The sequence below is a fragment of the Anguilla rostrata genome, chromosome 7, assembly GCF_018555375.3.
Source record: "Anguilla rostrata isolate EN2019 chromosome 7, ASM1855537v3, whole genome shotgun sequence".
In the NCBI taxonomy this organism is placed as follows: domain Eukaryota; kingdom Metazoa; phylum Chordata; class Actinopteri; order Anguilliformes; family Anguillidae; genus Anguilla; species Anguilla rostrata.
The window spans coordinates 56,076,076-56,088,608 of NC_057939.1; the positions used below are offsets into that span (position 1 = coordinate 56,076,076).

The following is a 12,533-nucleotide window of genomic DNA, read 5'->3' on the forward strand; positions in this document are numbered from 1 at the left end:
GGTCCCCCCCCTCCCCCCTCCCCCCCCAATGTCTGCTTTGGGACATGCCCAGAGGAGAGCCGCAGATTTGGAAATGCTACCCCTCTCTTTATTGGCCAAACGTCCCACAGCAATATGCAAAGGTGTAAAACATGCTCATTGCCACTTTAAATGGGGAGTGTGGTTTATCTGCTCTGAGGATCGGTGGTAATTACAGAGTAAACAGGTGATACACAGGGAGAGGGTGAGCTCTGGTGTAGGCCGTTGGGAGAATGCTGGTTTGCCTCTGCTCTGCTTTGGCAGGTTTGGGATGAGGTGTGGCTCAGAGTGGGGGGGAGGGCTGCCTCTGGAGGATCAGTCCTCTAAGCACATCAAAGTCACGGTGAGCCCCTCGGATCTGGACCAGACCCCTAAAAGGCCAGGTGTGTGCGCCAGCTACACGTACCTGCATCCAGTCTGGAGGAAGCACAATGGCCAGGAACTGGCTCCCTGAGAATTTACAGCTAGCAGGCTGGTAAACAGTCAGGGCTTGAGCTACACTTGCTAACCCTAACCCTAACCAAACCTCATACCGCTCTGAGTACAACTCCTTTACAGCTGTGTGAATCATGGCTTCTGGGCACCATGCTGGTGTGCAAAAGACAAAGCTTTTAGAACAATGAACAAAGAAGAAATTACAGACTGTTTTAACAAAGCCCTCTGCCTTTCTGAGTAAACTTAAGAAACAGGATAATGAATGAATTTCTTCAAATGCCTCTCTATTTAGAACAATTGATCCAAGTTCACTTTGGACTGAATTCCACTCAGTTTCATTAGTTTAATTTAAGCTGGATGGATATACCGAATATTTATCTTCCTCTCCTTTTATAAATAATAAACCCAGGCAAAGAATAAAAAATAAAAAACGAACATTTGAAGCACTGCGTCCTCCTTTGTGCTGTTCCTCAGACAGGGAAGCCCACACCTGTGCAGGTGTGGAGCGTTTGTGTCTCACACACACAGCTTGATTTCAGGTAGCTGTCTCTCCGAGTGCCTGCTCACCTGCGGGAGGTAGAGGTGTGTCTGCTTCTCTCCTGGCGCACGACCAGCCGCCAAACACAGCGAGCTGTGCAGCGCTAGCGCTAACCCTAACCCTCCCTCTACCAGCACACACAGCTTCCGGCTGCAGCCTCCATCTGATTTACAGTGGGGACAGGGGGTGCTGAGGCTCTAATGTTAGAAGTGCTGCTGTCCAGTGTTTGTGTTTATGGCTGGAGGTGAGGTGCATTAAATAACTCTGCTCCAGCTAAATCAGCTTCCTCTGAGCACCCTGAGAGGTACAGTATTCTTTTTATAACCGTCCAATGGCCTCAAGGCAGCTGTGTCTTTTCATTCGGCCGCAGCTATGTCCTTCTCAGCACTTTCCTGAGTGCCTGAAACCTTATCGATGGTAAATATGGGGGGGACACAAGCTGATGCCTCAGCCCGGGGGGGCCAGGGCCGCCCAGCCCGCCACACGGTGACCTGGTGCGGGTACAGTGAAGCGGGTCGGCGGGTCCGAGTCGGGGGGGCCTGCTGTCCCCCTGCAGGGCTCCAGAGGGGAAAGTCTGGCTCTCTTTCAGCTCAGCTCTCTCACCGCTCTCTGGGAAGTTCAACCAGAGCCTCTTTACTGCCTGTCAGCTCTCTCTCAACAGACAACCCCCCTGGCTGCTCTCCTACCTGAGCCCCCCCCGACTGCTCTCCTACCTGAGCCCCCCCCGCCTGCTCTCGTACCTGAGCCCCCCCTGACTCCTCTCGTACCTGAGCCCCCCCCGGCTGCTCTCCTACCTGAGCCCCCCCGGCTGCTCTCCTACCTGAGCCCCCCCTGACTCCTCTCCTACCTGAGCCCCCCCCGGCTGCTCTCCTACCTGAGCCCTCCAGCAGTGCTGTTGCCAGGGTGACGGCATGCCAGCCCTAAGGTATGTTAACTTCATTCCTACCAGGGCACAGGAAGACTTTCAGTATTTAGTGGCAAACACATAGATAAAAAATAGAATTTCACGGTACCAATTCTTTTTGGATTGGGGAAAAAACAGCAAAATATTAAATGAGGGGAGGCATTTTTAATTATTGTCATTTCAGCTTTCTCTCATACGTGACTTATTTTTTTATGTATCCTTTAATGATAGAATGATCCCTGTGTGGTGCGTGTCTGCATGCATGTTAGCTTAGCTTAGCTTAGCTTAGCCCACAGGGATGCACATGGTGAATAAACCCTGGGACTAATGAGTTCACTTTCATTACAGTTCCAACAGGGATGATGTCTCTTTCATTTCTTACGGACATTTCCCACACCTGCTTCCCACTCTAACCGTTTACCCTCTTCCCTGTCTTCCTGCTCGCTGGCCTGCGCATTTCAGCACCCTGCTCCCGCACGTTCCTGGGAAGTGTCTGTCACTCCGTCAACAGCTGTCTGTCCCGGCCTTTCCTGGGGGGTCTGCTCCTCCAGGCCCGGAGCTCTTAAACGACCCCACCCCCCCACAGTGTGGAACACACGCGCGCTGCAGCCAGACGTGGGGAGACACTGACCACAGGAAGCGCGGTCTGGGCCAACATCACACTTGGTTCAGATGGGCCGGCCACAATCCCGCATAATGGGTCCGCAAACAGAGGCACAGTTTGCCTAATTTGTGCTCCTCTCTTCCCCTTCTGTCCACACAGCGGCTGCTCCTAATTACAGCACCCCCCCACTCCCCACCCCCAGTCCAGAGGAGAATCCCCCCGGAGAGAGCACTACTACTGCAGGCTGAACCGCCCAAACCCCCCCCCCCCCGCACCCGGATTAACCCCCTGCACAAAACTAAAATCAGAGGAGGGTAATGATAGTAATTATACTGGACCTTTATAACTCTCAGAATCTCTATAATCACCATAATTGTCACATCTTTATTTTATAGTAGTTATTCAGGTTGTTTCCAAATGCAAATAAGCTTCCAAGTTCACCATTTCTATTTAATTTAATGTAAAATAATATAAATCAGATGGTTCCGTATTTAAGAGATGTATAATTGACGTACACATTTGATAGATGTGTACTTGCTGTATAATGATATCTCCCTGCTACCCTGAAATGTTTAGTCTATACTGTATATAATTTCTGCCCTCCTTCATTAAATGTGAAACAGCATTCTTGAGAAATCTGTACTGGTAACAGAATGCCAACATAATAGGCAAAACTTTCATTGTTGCCTTTTTATTATTGTATCATAAAGACAGTTAGATTACATTGGTTAGTTGTATTATACTACAAGCATTTATTTACCAAAACATAGTGATTTCGTCAGTGCTACGATTTCTATTCTGTCTAACACGAATAACTGAAATTGGCATGAAATTTCTCGTCAGTTTTAAAATAAACGCTGCCTTAACTTACATGGAAAGACACACATGGGCATTCTCAAGCTAAATGAGAGCGATAAGTCTGAAACCTAGAAGAGATTACTGTGTGGTTACGACAACACACTGAAAGAAAGGGATCACTAAGAGGCACTAGAATGAACCAAAGACCATGAAGAGAAAAAGCAACATGAGGCCACTACATTTCTCTGGGCCCACCACTGGCAAGGAGTAGAGACCCCAACAGGGTTTAGAACCCTGTATATACAGAGGGGCTTAGAACCCAAACCCACAACACAGAGCCCCCGACGCTCGCTGGCCCACAACAGAGAACTTCCAAAAGTCCTTTCAAGTGAGGGAGACGGAGGGGGATTTAGAATGATTCCCCAAAGCAGCATTCCTGTCCTGTTCTCATTACTGTGGCGTACCGGTACATCAGCACACAGTAAATAAGGGACGTGCGGAGCCAAGCCTGACGCTACCTTTACTGAGGAATTCACCTACTCAGATCTCTCATTTTTCACTGGGTCACCTACATAAAATCCATTATAAATATGATGGCGATGACACATTATTATTATTATTATTATTATTATTATTATGATTATGATTATGATTATTATTAGTAGTAGTAGTAGTAGTAGTAGCAGCTACTGAATCTGAAATTTCCCAAAGAAATTCAACTGGGTACGGCTTTAGCTACTAGCTGGGAACACCTTGAACTCCTGGCTGGGTACGGCTTTAACTGCTGGCTGGGTAAAGCTTTAACTGCTGGGTCATTGACTACAATTCATTGCTCTTCTCCCAGCTAACGATCTGTTCCAGCACGAGAGCGCTAATTAAAGGGGAATGCTTCTCAAGTGTGGGCTAATGGGGAACTGAACAGAGTTGTACTCCAGTGAAAATGTGCAGAGGAATTTGGGAAAGGATCCTTTCCCCAAATGTCACGCCCGCTTTAGAGGTCTCTGCTCCGGCTGACAAAGGTATTCCATATAGTTATATTTTATAATTATAGTCCAAACCTCCCAAACCACATGTGGATTGTATTTCCTAACCCAGAGTGCATTTACAGCTGAAACAACATCTGAAGCAACAGCTGCACCTGTTATACTTTGTAACTTCGCTCTTCATTTGACATATAAAAAAAATAATATATATATATATATATATATATATATACACATGCACACATATATCAAATGTAGAGGAAAGTGTGTGTGTGAGTGTGTGTGCATGGTGTGTGTGCATATATAACCCTGCTGTGAAACCATAATGTATAGATATAGGGACACAACTAATACAAAACTAAATACAGACTGCCTCAAATAGAAAATGTCAATTGTAGGGAAGAGAATAAATAAATAACTTTAAAAGACCACACAACCTGGGTGGAAACCCATTGTGCATTAATAACAATGTCCCAGACATTGCTTAGGGTTCAACACTTTTCACACACACACACACACACACACACACACACTCATACTCCTGCGAACATATACTGTCCCTTGTCCCTGCGACCTCTCCTAAAGTCACCACCCTCTGCAGAGGGGTGAGAACAGCAGGGCATCTTGGCCTCGCAGCCTGTCAATCATGTCCAGCTGCTCTGTGGCTTTGTAGTGCAAACAATGCCCTGACTAACCCTGGGGGACACATTCCATTTCGCTTTACAGAGTTGGGCCTACAAGTGCACGGCATCTCAGAAGGATGTTCTGAATTCCAGTTTAAAATAACTTTTGAGCATATACATGTTTCAGGTTTAAAATGTTTTAAAACACTTGAAATACAAAGAACTCACCGTTGTCCTGAACAGTGAAGTAGAAGATATCACTGGTGGCGTTGTCTCCATCAAGCAGCACATAACAGATCTTCATTTCATCAATGTCAGCTAATCATAAACGCAAGGACCAAACAGAGAAGGTTAGATTATCACCCTCCAAACAATGTTAACAGCATCATTAATAATTAAGGATTATTCACTTCTACACCAGTGGTTTGTTGCAAAGATTGGGTTGTGCACCAGCCGATGACAGGAATAGCAAATAGTGTTGCAAATTAAACATTTAAAGCTTTATTTCATACAATATTGACAGTAGCTAACTGTAATCACTTCAGACTGTAACCAGGGCCATAGTTTTATTTTAAGACTTCTGCAGTACCAATCCCTTCAATGTTAGCTGGAGTCTCTGTATTTAGGAAAACTGTGATTCTCATAATCTTACTCTAGATCACAGTTTAGTATGGTTTGCTGGGCTGTTATATATTAGTGGACTTTAAGGCTTACCCTGTGTGAATGTTGTGATGCTGTCGTTCCCCAGTGCCGTGTTGATGATGAAGCCGTGCAGTGGGGGTTCTGAGACAGCGTACTTGAGGACCTTGTGGGGGCTGTCCCGGTCCTCGGACTTCAGGACCTTGCTGGTGATGAGGAAGCCCAGGTGTCCCGTGTGCAGCACCTTCAGTGTGGGAGCCGCCTTGTTCACCACGATCTGAGGGACGCCGTTGTCCACCGAGCTGATCCGGATGGTCATCATCTGGGGCTTGCGGGTCTCGTACACGGTGTCAGGGAAGATGTAGAACTCGGTGTGGGTTCCGTCCGTCACGGTGAAGGAGAAGCTGTCGTCGCTGGTCTCCGTGCCGTCGTGCTTGTAGGTGATGAGGTTCTCGTTCAGGTCCTGTTTGGTGAACGTGGTGACGCTGCGGGTCCCGTTGAACAGAAGCTGACCGTGGACCGGGACCTGGGTGACTATGAAGCGCAGGAGGTTGTCCGGAGTGTCGCGGTCCTCCACCGTCAGCTCGAAGGGGGTGATCAACCTCACCTCCCCCTCACCCAGCGCCAGATCGTGGATGGTGAGGACCGGCTTCTTGTTGTCCACGTCAGTGATGGAGACCCTGAAGGTACGGAAAACTGGGTTGTACCCGTCGGTCACCTCGAACTCGAAGCTGTCCATCTTGGCCTCGTCGTCAGAGGTGTGGATGTAGTAGATCTTGTTGCCGGCCAGCTGCAGTTGGGTGAAGGTGGAGATGGGGACCCCGGGGAGGTCGGTGCACTCCAGGTGGCCGCGGCTGGGGGCGCGCGTGATGCTGAAGCTCAGGTGCTCGTCGGGGCTGTTGATGTCCGAGGTGCTGAGCAGGTCGGTGGTCAGCGTCACTCGCCCTCCCTCCTTCAGAGTCACTCCTTTGTTGATGACGTCGGGGAAGACCATGTCGATGCTCCCTATGCTGATGTAAAAGTACCTGTCGATGAGGGGGTTAATGCCGTCCGTGACGTCAAACTTCATGAGGTCTCGGACGCCTTCCTGGCCCGTGTGCACGTACTGGATCAGCTGTTTGTCTATTTCATCCTGAGTGAAGTTCATCTCCGCTGTTATGTTTCCAAGCACGTCCCCGAACTTGGTGATGCGCTGAAGATAGCCTTGGCTTGGCCCATAGCGCAAAATGTAGGTCAGGTCTTTGTCTTCAGAGTCCAGATCTGTAGCTTTAAGCACTCTGTTGGTAATGGTCTTCGTTTCCCCGATTTCAACCTCCAGTCCATCGTTTATTGTCATTCTCGGTGTCTCATCATCGACAGGAATGACCATGATGAGAATTTTCTTCTCAACAGTATGTTTCCCATCTGTGAGTTTTATCTCAAAGCTGTCCTCTTTAGTTTCTGAATCATCGTGCTCATAGACAATATTGGAGCTTTCTTTGATCTGTTCCAGGGAGAATTTGACCACGGGGACAGTGCCAGTGCTTAACTGCTGAACTATTGTTCCGTGTTTGGGAGGTTTTGTTATCTCAAAGTCCAGATCATCCCCCGGAATGTCGGCGTCTGCTGCGTTCAGAATGGGCGTGTCAATGACCAAACTCATGCCCTCCATGACGACGAACTCGCGCACAAATATTTCAGGCTTCTCGTCGTTAGCGGGAATGATCACGATGGGGAAGAAGTGGCGGTCTGAGAAGTTAATGCCGTCGGAGCAGCGGAATGTCAGCCTGTCCTCCACAGGCTCCACCCCTTTGTGAATGCTCTGGACGTAGTAGATGTGCTTGAGGCGGATGTCCTTCATGCTGAACGCAGTGATGGCCGTGCCTGCCCTTGACTTTTCAGATCCTGGGGCTGGAGATATGTTTTCGATGTAGCCGGACGTGGACTGGACGATGATGGTGCACAGGATGTCGTCGTTGTCCGTGTCCATGTCTTCAGCGTGGATGTTCTCCAGCGTGACGACGTTCTTCTCCCCCTCCACCACGGTGAACTGGTCCTCCACGCTGACAATAGGGGCGATGCTGTCCACGGGAAGGATGGTCACGTGAACCCTGACCCCTTGCACTTTGTTTCCCCCGATGACCCACTCGTCGGACATGTCGGAGATGGTGAGGTTGAATGAGTCGTGCTCTTTGATTGGTCCGATTTCCCCACTGGTGTGGGCGTACACGACCACGCCGTTGATGATGTCCTGCTGTGTGAACCTCTCGGCAGGAACCCCGTTCACCATGATCTCGCCCAGCTTCGGCGGCTCCTCCACGATGAAGGTGAGCATGAGGTCGTCGGTGTCCTCGTCTCGGCCCTGGATCACGTTGCTGGTGATCTCTGTGGCTCCGTTCTCCAGCACGTCAATGGAGGCCCCCAGCAGGCCCGAGGGCAGCATGATGGTAGGCGATTCATCGTCGACGGGCTTGACGCTGATTCTGATAATGATGGGAACCTCATGAAACCCGTCAGTCACCTCTAATTTTATAGTGTCCTTCAGCGACTCCTCTCCGCTGTGAATGTACGCCAGCCGCCCGCTGTCAATGTCCTCCAGGTTAAACGTTTCACCGGCCGACATGTCAACCCCTAAATATTGTAGCTGTCCATAGCGGGGAACCTGAGTCACTGCAAAGGTAATCTGATCATCATCTGTGTCCTGATCAGTGGCATCAAGTTCAGACTTTGTAATGACGTATGTACTCCTCTCTAAGACTGTGAAACCAGTGTTGGTAATCACGGGGGGCTTGTTGTCTACTGGCTGTAAGAAAATAGTAAAGAGGCCATCAACAGAGTTGCCAGCGGTGTCCTCCACCGTGAAGGTGAACTGGACCACTTTAGGGGTGATGCCTAGTTCCTGATCCGGGGGTTTGTACGCCACTTTGTGGTGATTGACCTGCGCCTGCGTGAACTCTGTGATCACCGCGTCCGGGATCTCAGTCAGCACGATCTCGCCCAGCGGGACGGGGTTGTTCTCGTCTGTGTCAGTGGGAGGTCTGGCGATGCTGTACTTCAGATCTCTGTCATCCGAGTCCAGATCCGTGTAGCGCAAAAACTTCTTCGTAAATGGGGTCAGCTCGTACTCTTTCACGGTCATGTGCAGGGTGGTGCTGGGGTAAAGCTCTGGGGGCAGGTCGTCCACGGGGTGGATTTTAATAGTGAAGGTGTGCTCCCCAGACTGGTTGGGAGGGTCGTTGTCATCCTGGACCCGGAACAGGAAATGATCGGTCACTGTGCTTGTGCGGTGAGGCCCAATGTGGCGATAAAACAGCTTCCCGTCAAGAATGTCCTGCTGGAACCACTCTGTCACCACCTGCTCAAACATCTCATCCGTCGAGCTGAACTTCCAGGCTGAAGGGTCTGCAGGTGGCTCTACTTGCCGGAGAAGCACCTCCCCGAGTGTGGAGTAGGGCGCCTCCAGGACAAACTTAATGGTGGAGTCCTCAGAATCAATGTCTGTTGCGCTCAGGATGAAAGGGGAAATCTGCATGATTTCGTTTTTGAAAAGCACGAGTCCAGTGTTGGCATTTATAATGGGGGGCTCGTCGTCAGTTGGCGCGATGGTGATAGGGAAGAGAAACTCCACCTCGTTGCTGCCATCTGTCATTCTGAAGATGATATTGTCGCTGTAAGTGTCGCTGCCGTCGTGCTGGTAAACTACAATGCCGGCGTCCAGATCTGCTGGGGTGAAGAATTTCTTGCGCGACCCCAACACTGTCAGCTCCCCGTGCCTCAGCCCGTCAATAACGGTGATTTTAACGTCCTCTAGATTGTCCTCATCGCTGATTTCTAAATTCTGAGCACTGGAGAGTGTTCTGGACTGCCCCTCAAATAAAAGCTGGCCGGTGTTTTTAGTTGCCACCGGGGCTAACGTGTTCATGGGCTTTACCACAATCATAAACGCAAAAGAGTCAGAAACGGCACCTTCGGTGTCAACAATCTCAAACTCAATCTGGAAAATTCTCTCTGTGGCAGAGTCTTCAGATGGCGGCTTATAGGCTATTTTCAAATCTTTAATATCTCTTTGGTAAAAAGATGTTATGGGCAGGTTCTGGTCATCGGTGCTGATAATATAACCTTGCTGATCTCCCAGGGGTGAGGTAATGTTAAAAATCAGATCGTCTGGGTCAGACTCAACGTCCTCACCAGCCAGCATATCACTAGTAATAGCAGTCATCACAAACTGATCAATCTCCATCATCATCATCGCCACAAAACTGGGTTTAGGAGGGGTGTTCTCCACGCCCTCTTTGATTCTCACCATGATCTGGAAGTGCTCCTGCCGCACGGCGTGTCCTTCCTTGTCCAGCAGCTCCACCAGCATGGGGATATAGTCTCTGTTCGGGGACTCGGTGGTGGAGGTGTGCTTGTAGCGAACGCCCACTTTGAGAAAATCATCGCAGGACATGGTCAGCCCGCTGCCAGTGTAGTTCAGAAGGGTGCCGTACCTGGGAAGGCCCCCGGCGCCCACCAGGGGGGTGACCCTGCAGGAGGAGGCGCTGTCGTCGAAGGAGAACTCCAGACCCTTTTTCTCAATGGGGCTGCTGACGCCGTTCAGCTTGTCCACGATCAAGGGCATGTTCCGGGTCAGGACCTCCAGCTGCTGGAACACCACCTCCACCTCCAGCAGGAAGGGTATGATGATGGTGTCGGTCGGGGAGTCGTACCTCAGCTGCAGCTTCACCCGGTCGATGTTCGGGCTCCGGGACCCAAAGTGGGTGTATTTCACCTCCTCCCCACCAAAGGCGCAGGGGAACTTTTTTGGGGTCAGCATTCCGGGTCTCTGGGCCAGAGGGTCGTTGTCCAGAACAGTAATTTGGCACCGGTCCCCAGGCTGGACTTCAGTCACCAGGTCATTGACGGGGTCCAGAAAGATAGATCTTCCAAACGGCACTCTGACCCCACTGTTAGCCACCAAAATAGACTCAGCGTCGGGCCTGGGTCTGTGCCGGTAAAGGTAGGCAGAGTCAAAGGATTCCCCACGTGCACATGAACATAACCAGCCCAAAGTCAGAAATAATAAGAGGTGGGTGTTCAGCAGTGCTCTTGCTGTCCCCACAGCTGTCCTCTGCAGACAACCAGCCATATCCATTGCTAGTTGCCCCTCGCACAGTTCTGTGCTTCAGAAAAAAAAAATCAGATGTATCTCCTTTGGTAGCCCAGCACTGAGGAAGGGGGAGAGAAAAGCTCTAAGTTAAAGACCTACTATCTGTTCTCTCTCCTCCTTCTCTCTCCACCAACACACACACGCGCAACAAGTGCACTTCTAACGCACGGAGGCTCTGTGCAGGTAATACTTAACCGGCAGACAGCCCCGGACTAAAGCTCCTCCCCTCTCACTGCTCTCCTGTCCCACGGCTAATTAAAGCGAGTACACTGGAAGACCCTTCCCATTTCAGCACATGCCCTCCTCCCCCGCCCCCCAAAACGACCCAGCACTCTTTTAAATTTAACTTAGCCCCTGCTCTCTCTCTCTCTTTCTCTCTCTCTCTCTCTCGCTATTAACTTTACTATTCGGGCATTGTAAAAAAACATATTTTTAAATACACAACCAAATAACTCTGCGTAATACTTATCTCGCGTACGCAGATAAAACAAAAGTGTTTTAGCCTCAATATTTACATTTAAACGTATTATTTTGTTGAGCAGCATTGCCGGTCGAGTAAGCCTTCAGGAATCTTTCCAACAGGGTGTCCCTCACAAAACGGAAACGTCTCTTCTTTCTAAGGAGGATAGTCATGCTTTATTTTGGCCGGCAGCACTTGCTACTGGGGACATTTCTGAAGCTGCATGTCAGTCTAATGATTTTGAGGAAATCGTAGGAAATAGTGCATTCATTCAGTGATTATTATATGATTATTATTAGTTGGCTATTATGGTAAGATGATTTACGGTGGGACAGACAGCTAAATTATTTTTTTGTTACATCACAAAAATACCCACATGTATATGTAGATACTGCTGTGAAAACCAAAGATAATTTAGTCAGTATCAGTCTTGCGCTATCCGACGAAAACCGTTCTTACTACGATGCGTAACATACAAGTTTAATAAAGCTATCTGCTGTCCGGTTTCGCTTTTCATAGGGAGAATATTCCAGCCTAATTGATTTAACTGGAACAAACTAACTTTGCGCGTTGCATTACATAGATAACAAATTCAGTTCTACAGATTTCATTGAATAAAATAGAATAAGATTGTCTTGTTGGTGAGGGTAGATATTTTGGCGGTGTAAGAATTTTAAAAAAAAAGTGCCTCTAACCACTTTACCTTTGTTATATTTTCAGGAAAACTTACTAGATATGAATTTTTAAAAACGTTTTGTTTTTAATCATTAGGCTACTTTATAATTCATTATTTATATTACTTTTTAATTATTTCAAATAGACAACCCGTAATGGAAAGAAAAATTAAGAGAGCGAAATTTGTAAACCCTTTCTCATGCTAAGAAATGTAAAATGTTAAAATCCGAAACTTTTTCGCCAGCCTGTGCAGCCCAAGGCAATTCACGCCGTAAATATACCGACTTTAGCGCCCTCTTTCTGTAAGAAATAGATAATGGAATTCTACACGGTTTCTGTTTTTGGATCATTATTTTTAGATTAACCTCTTCACACCATATAATAACATATGGTAGCACTTGCAGCAATAACTGGAACACAAAATTAAACTTTTTAATGCTGCACTTTATCAGTGTGTGTGTATTGCTAACTAGGCAATTCAAAATATGTGCTTTGGGCATCAATGTAGTTTTGTAAATATAGCACAGAAAACCAGTTCACAACCCTTTTCTTCCAATTTAGCTGATGAAAATATAGCAAATAATCTGAAAATTTGATCTCTGAAATTATTTTGGTACTCTCATCATGTATGAACTTTGGCTACCTTCAAGGTGGACTGCTTTGCAGGACTGGGGCGCTTTGAAGGTAGATTCTGAGCGTTGATTTGTCATCAGATATGGCCACAGTAA

At 48.2% G+C, this 12,533-nt stretch overlaps 1 protein-coding gene across 1 annotated transcript in view; it reads right to left on the reverse strand.

Annotated features, from left to right (window-relative positions):
- The window catches only part of frem3 (Fras1 related extracellular matrix 3), a 35,284-nt gene extending 24,383 nt beyond the window's left edge, over positions 1–10,901 (reverse strand). Inside the window, exons 1-2 of the mRNA XM_064345337.1 lie at positions 5,618–10,901; positions 5,132–5,221 (exon numbers count right to left, since the gene is read on the reverse strand). Of these exons, the coding sequence (XP_064201407.1) occupies positions 5,132–5,221; positions 5,618–10,655 (5,128 nt within the window). The 5' untranslated portion in view covers positions 10,656–10,901. The remainder of the gene's footprint in view (positions 1–5,131; positions 5,222–5,617) is intronic.
- Positions 10,902–12,533: the final 1,632 nt, after the last annotated feature.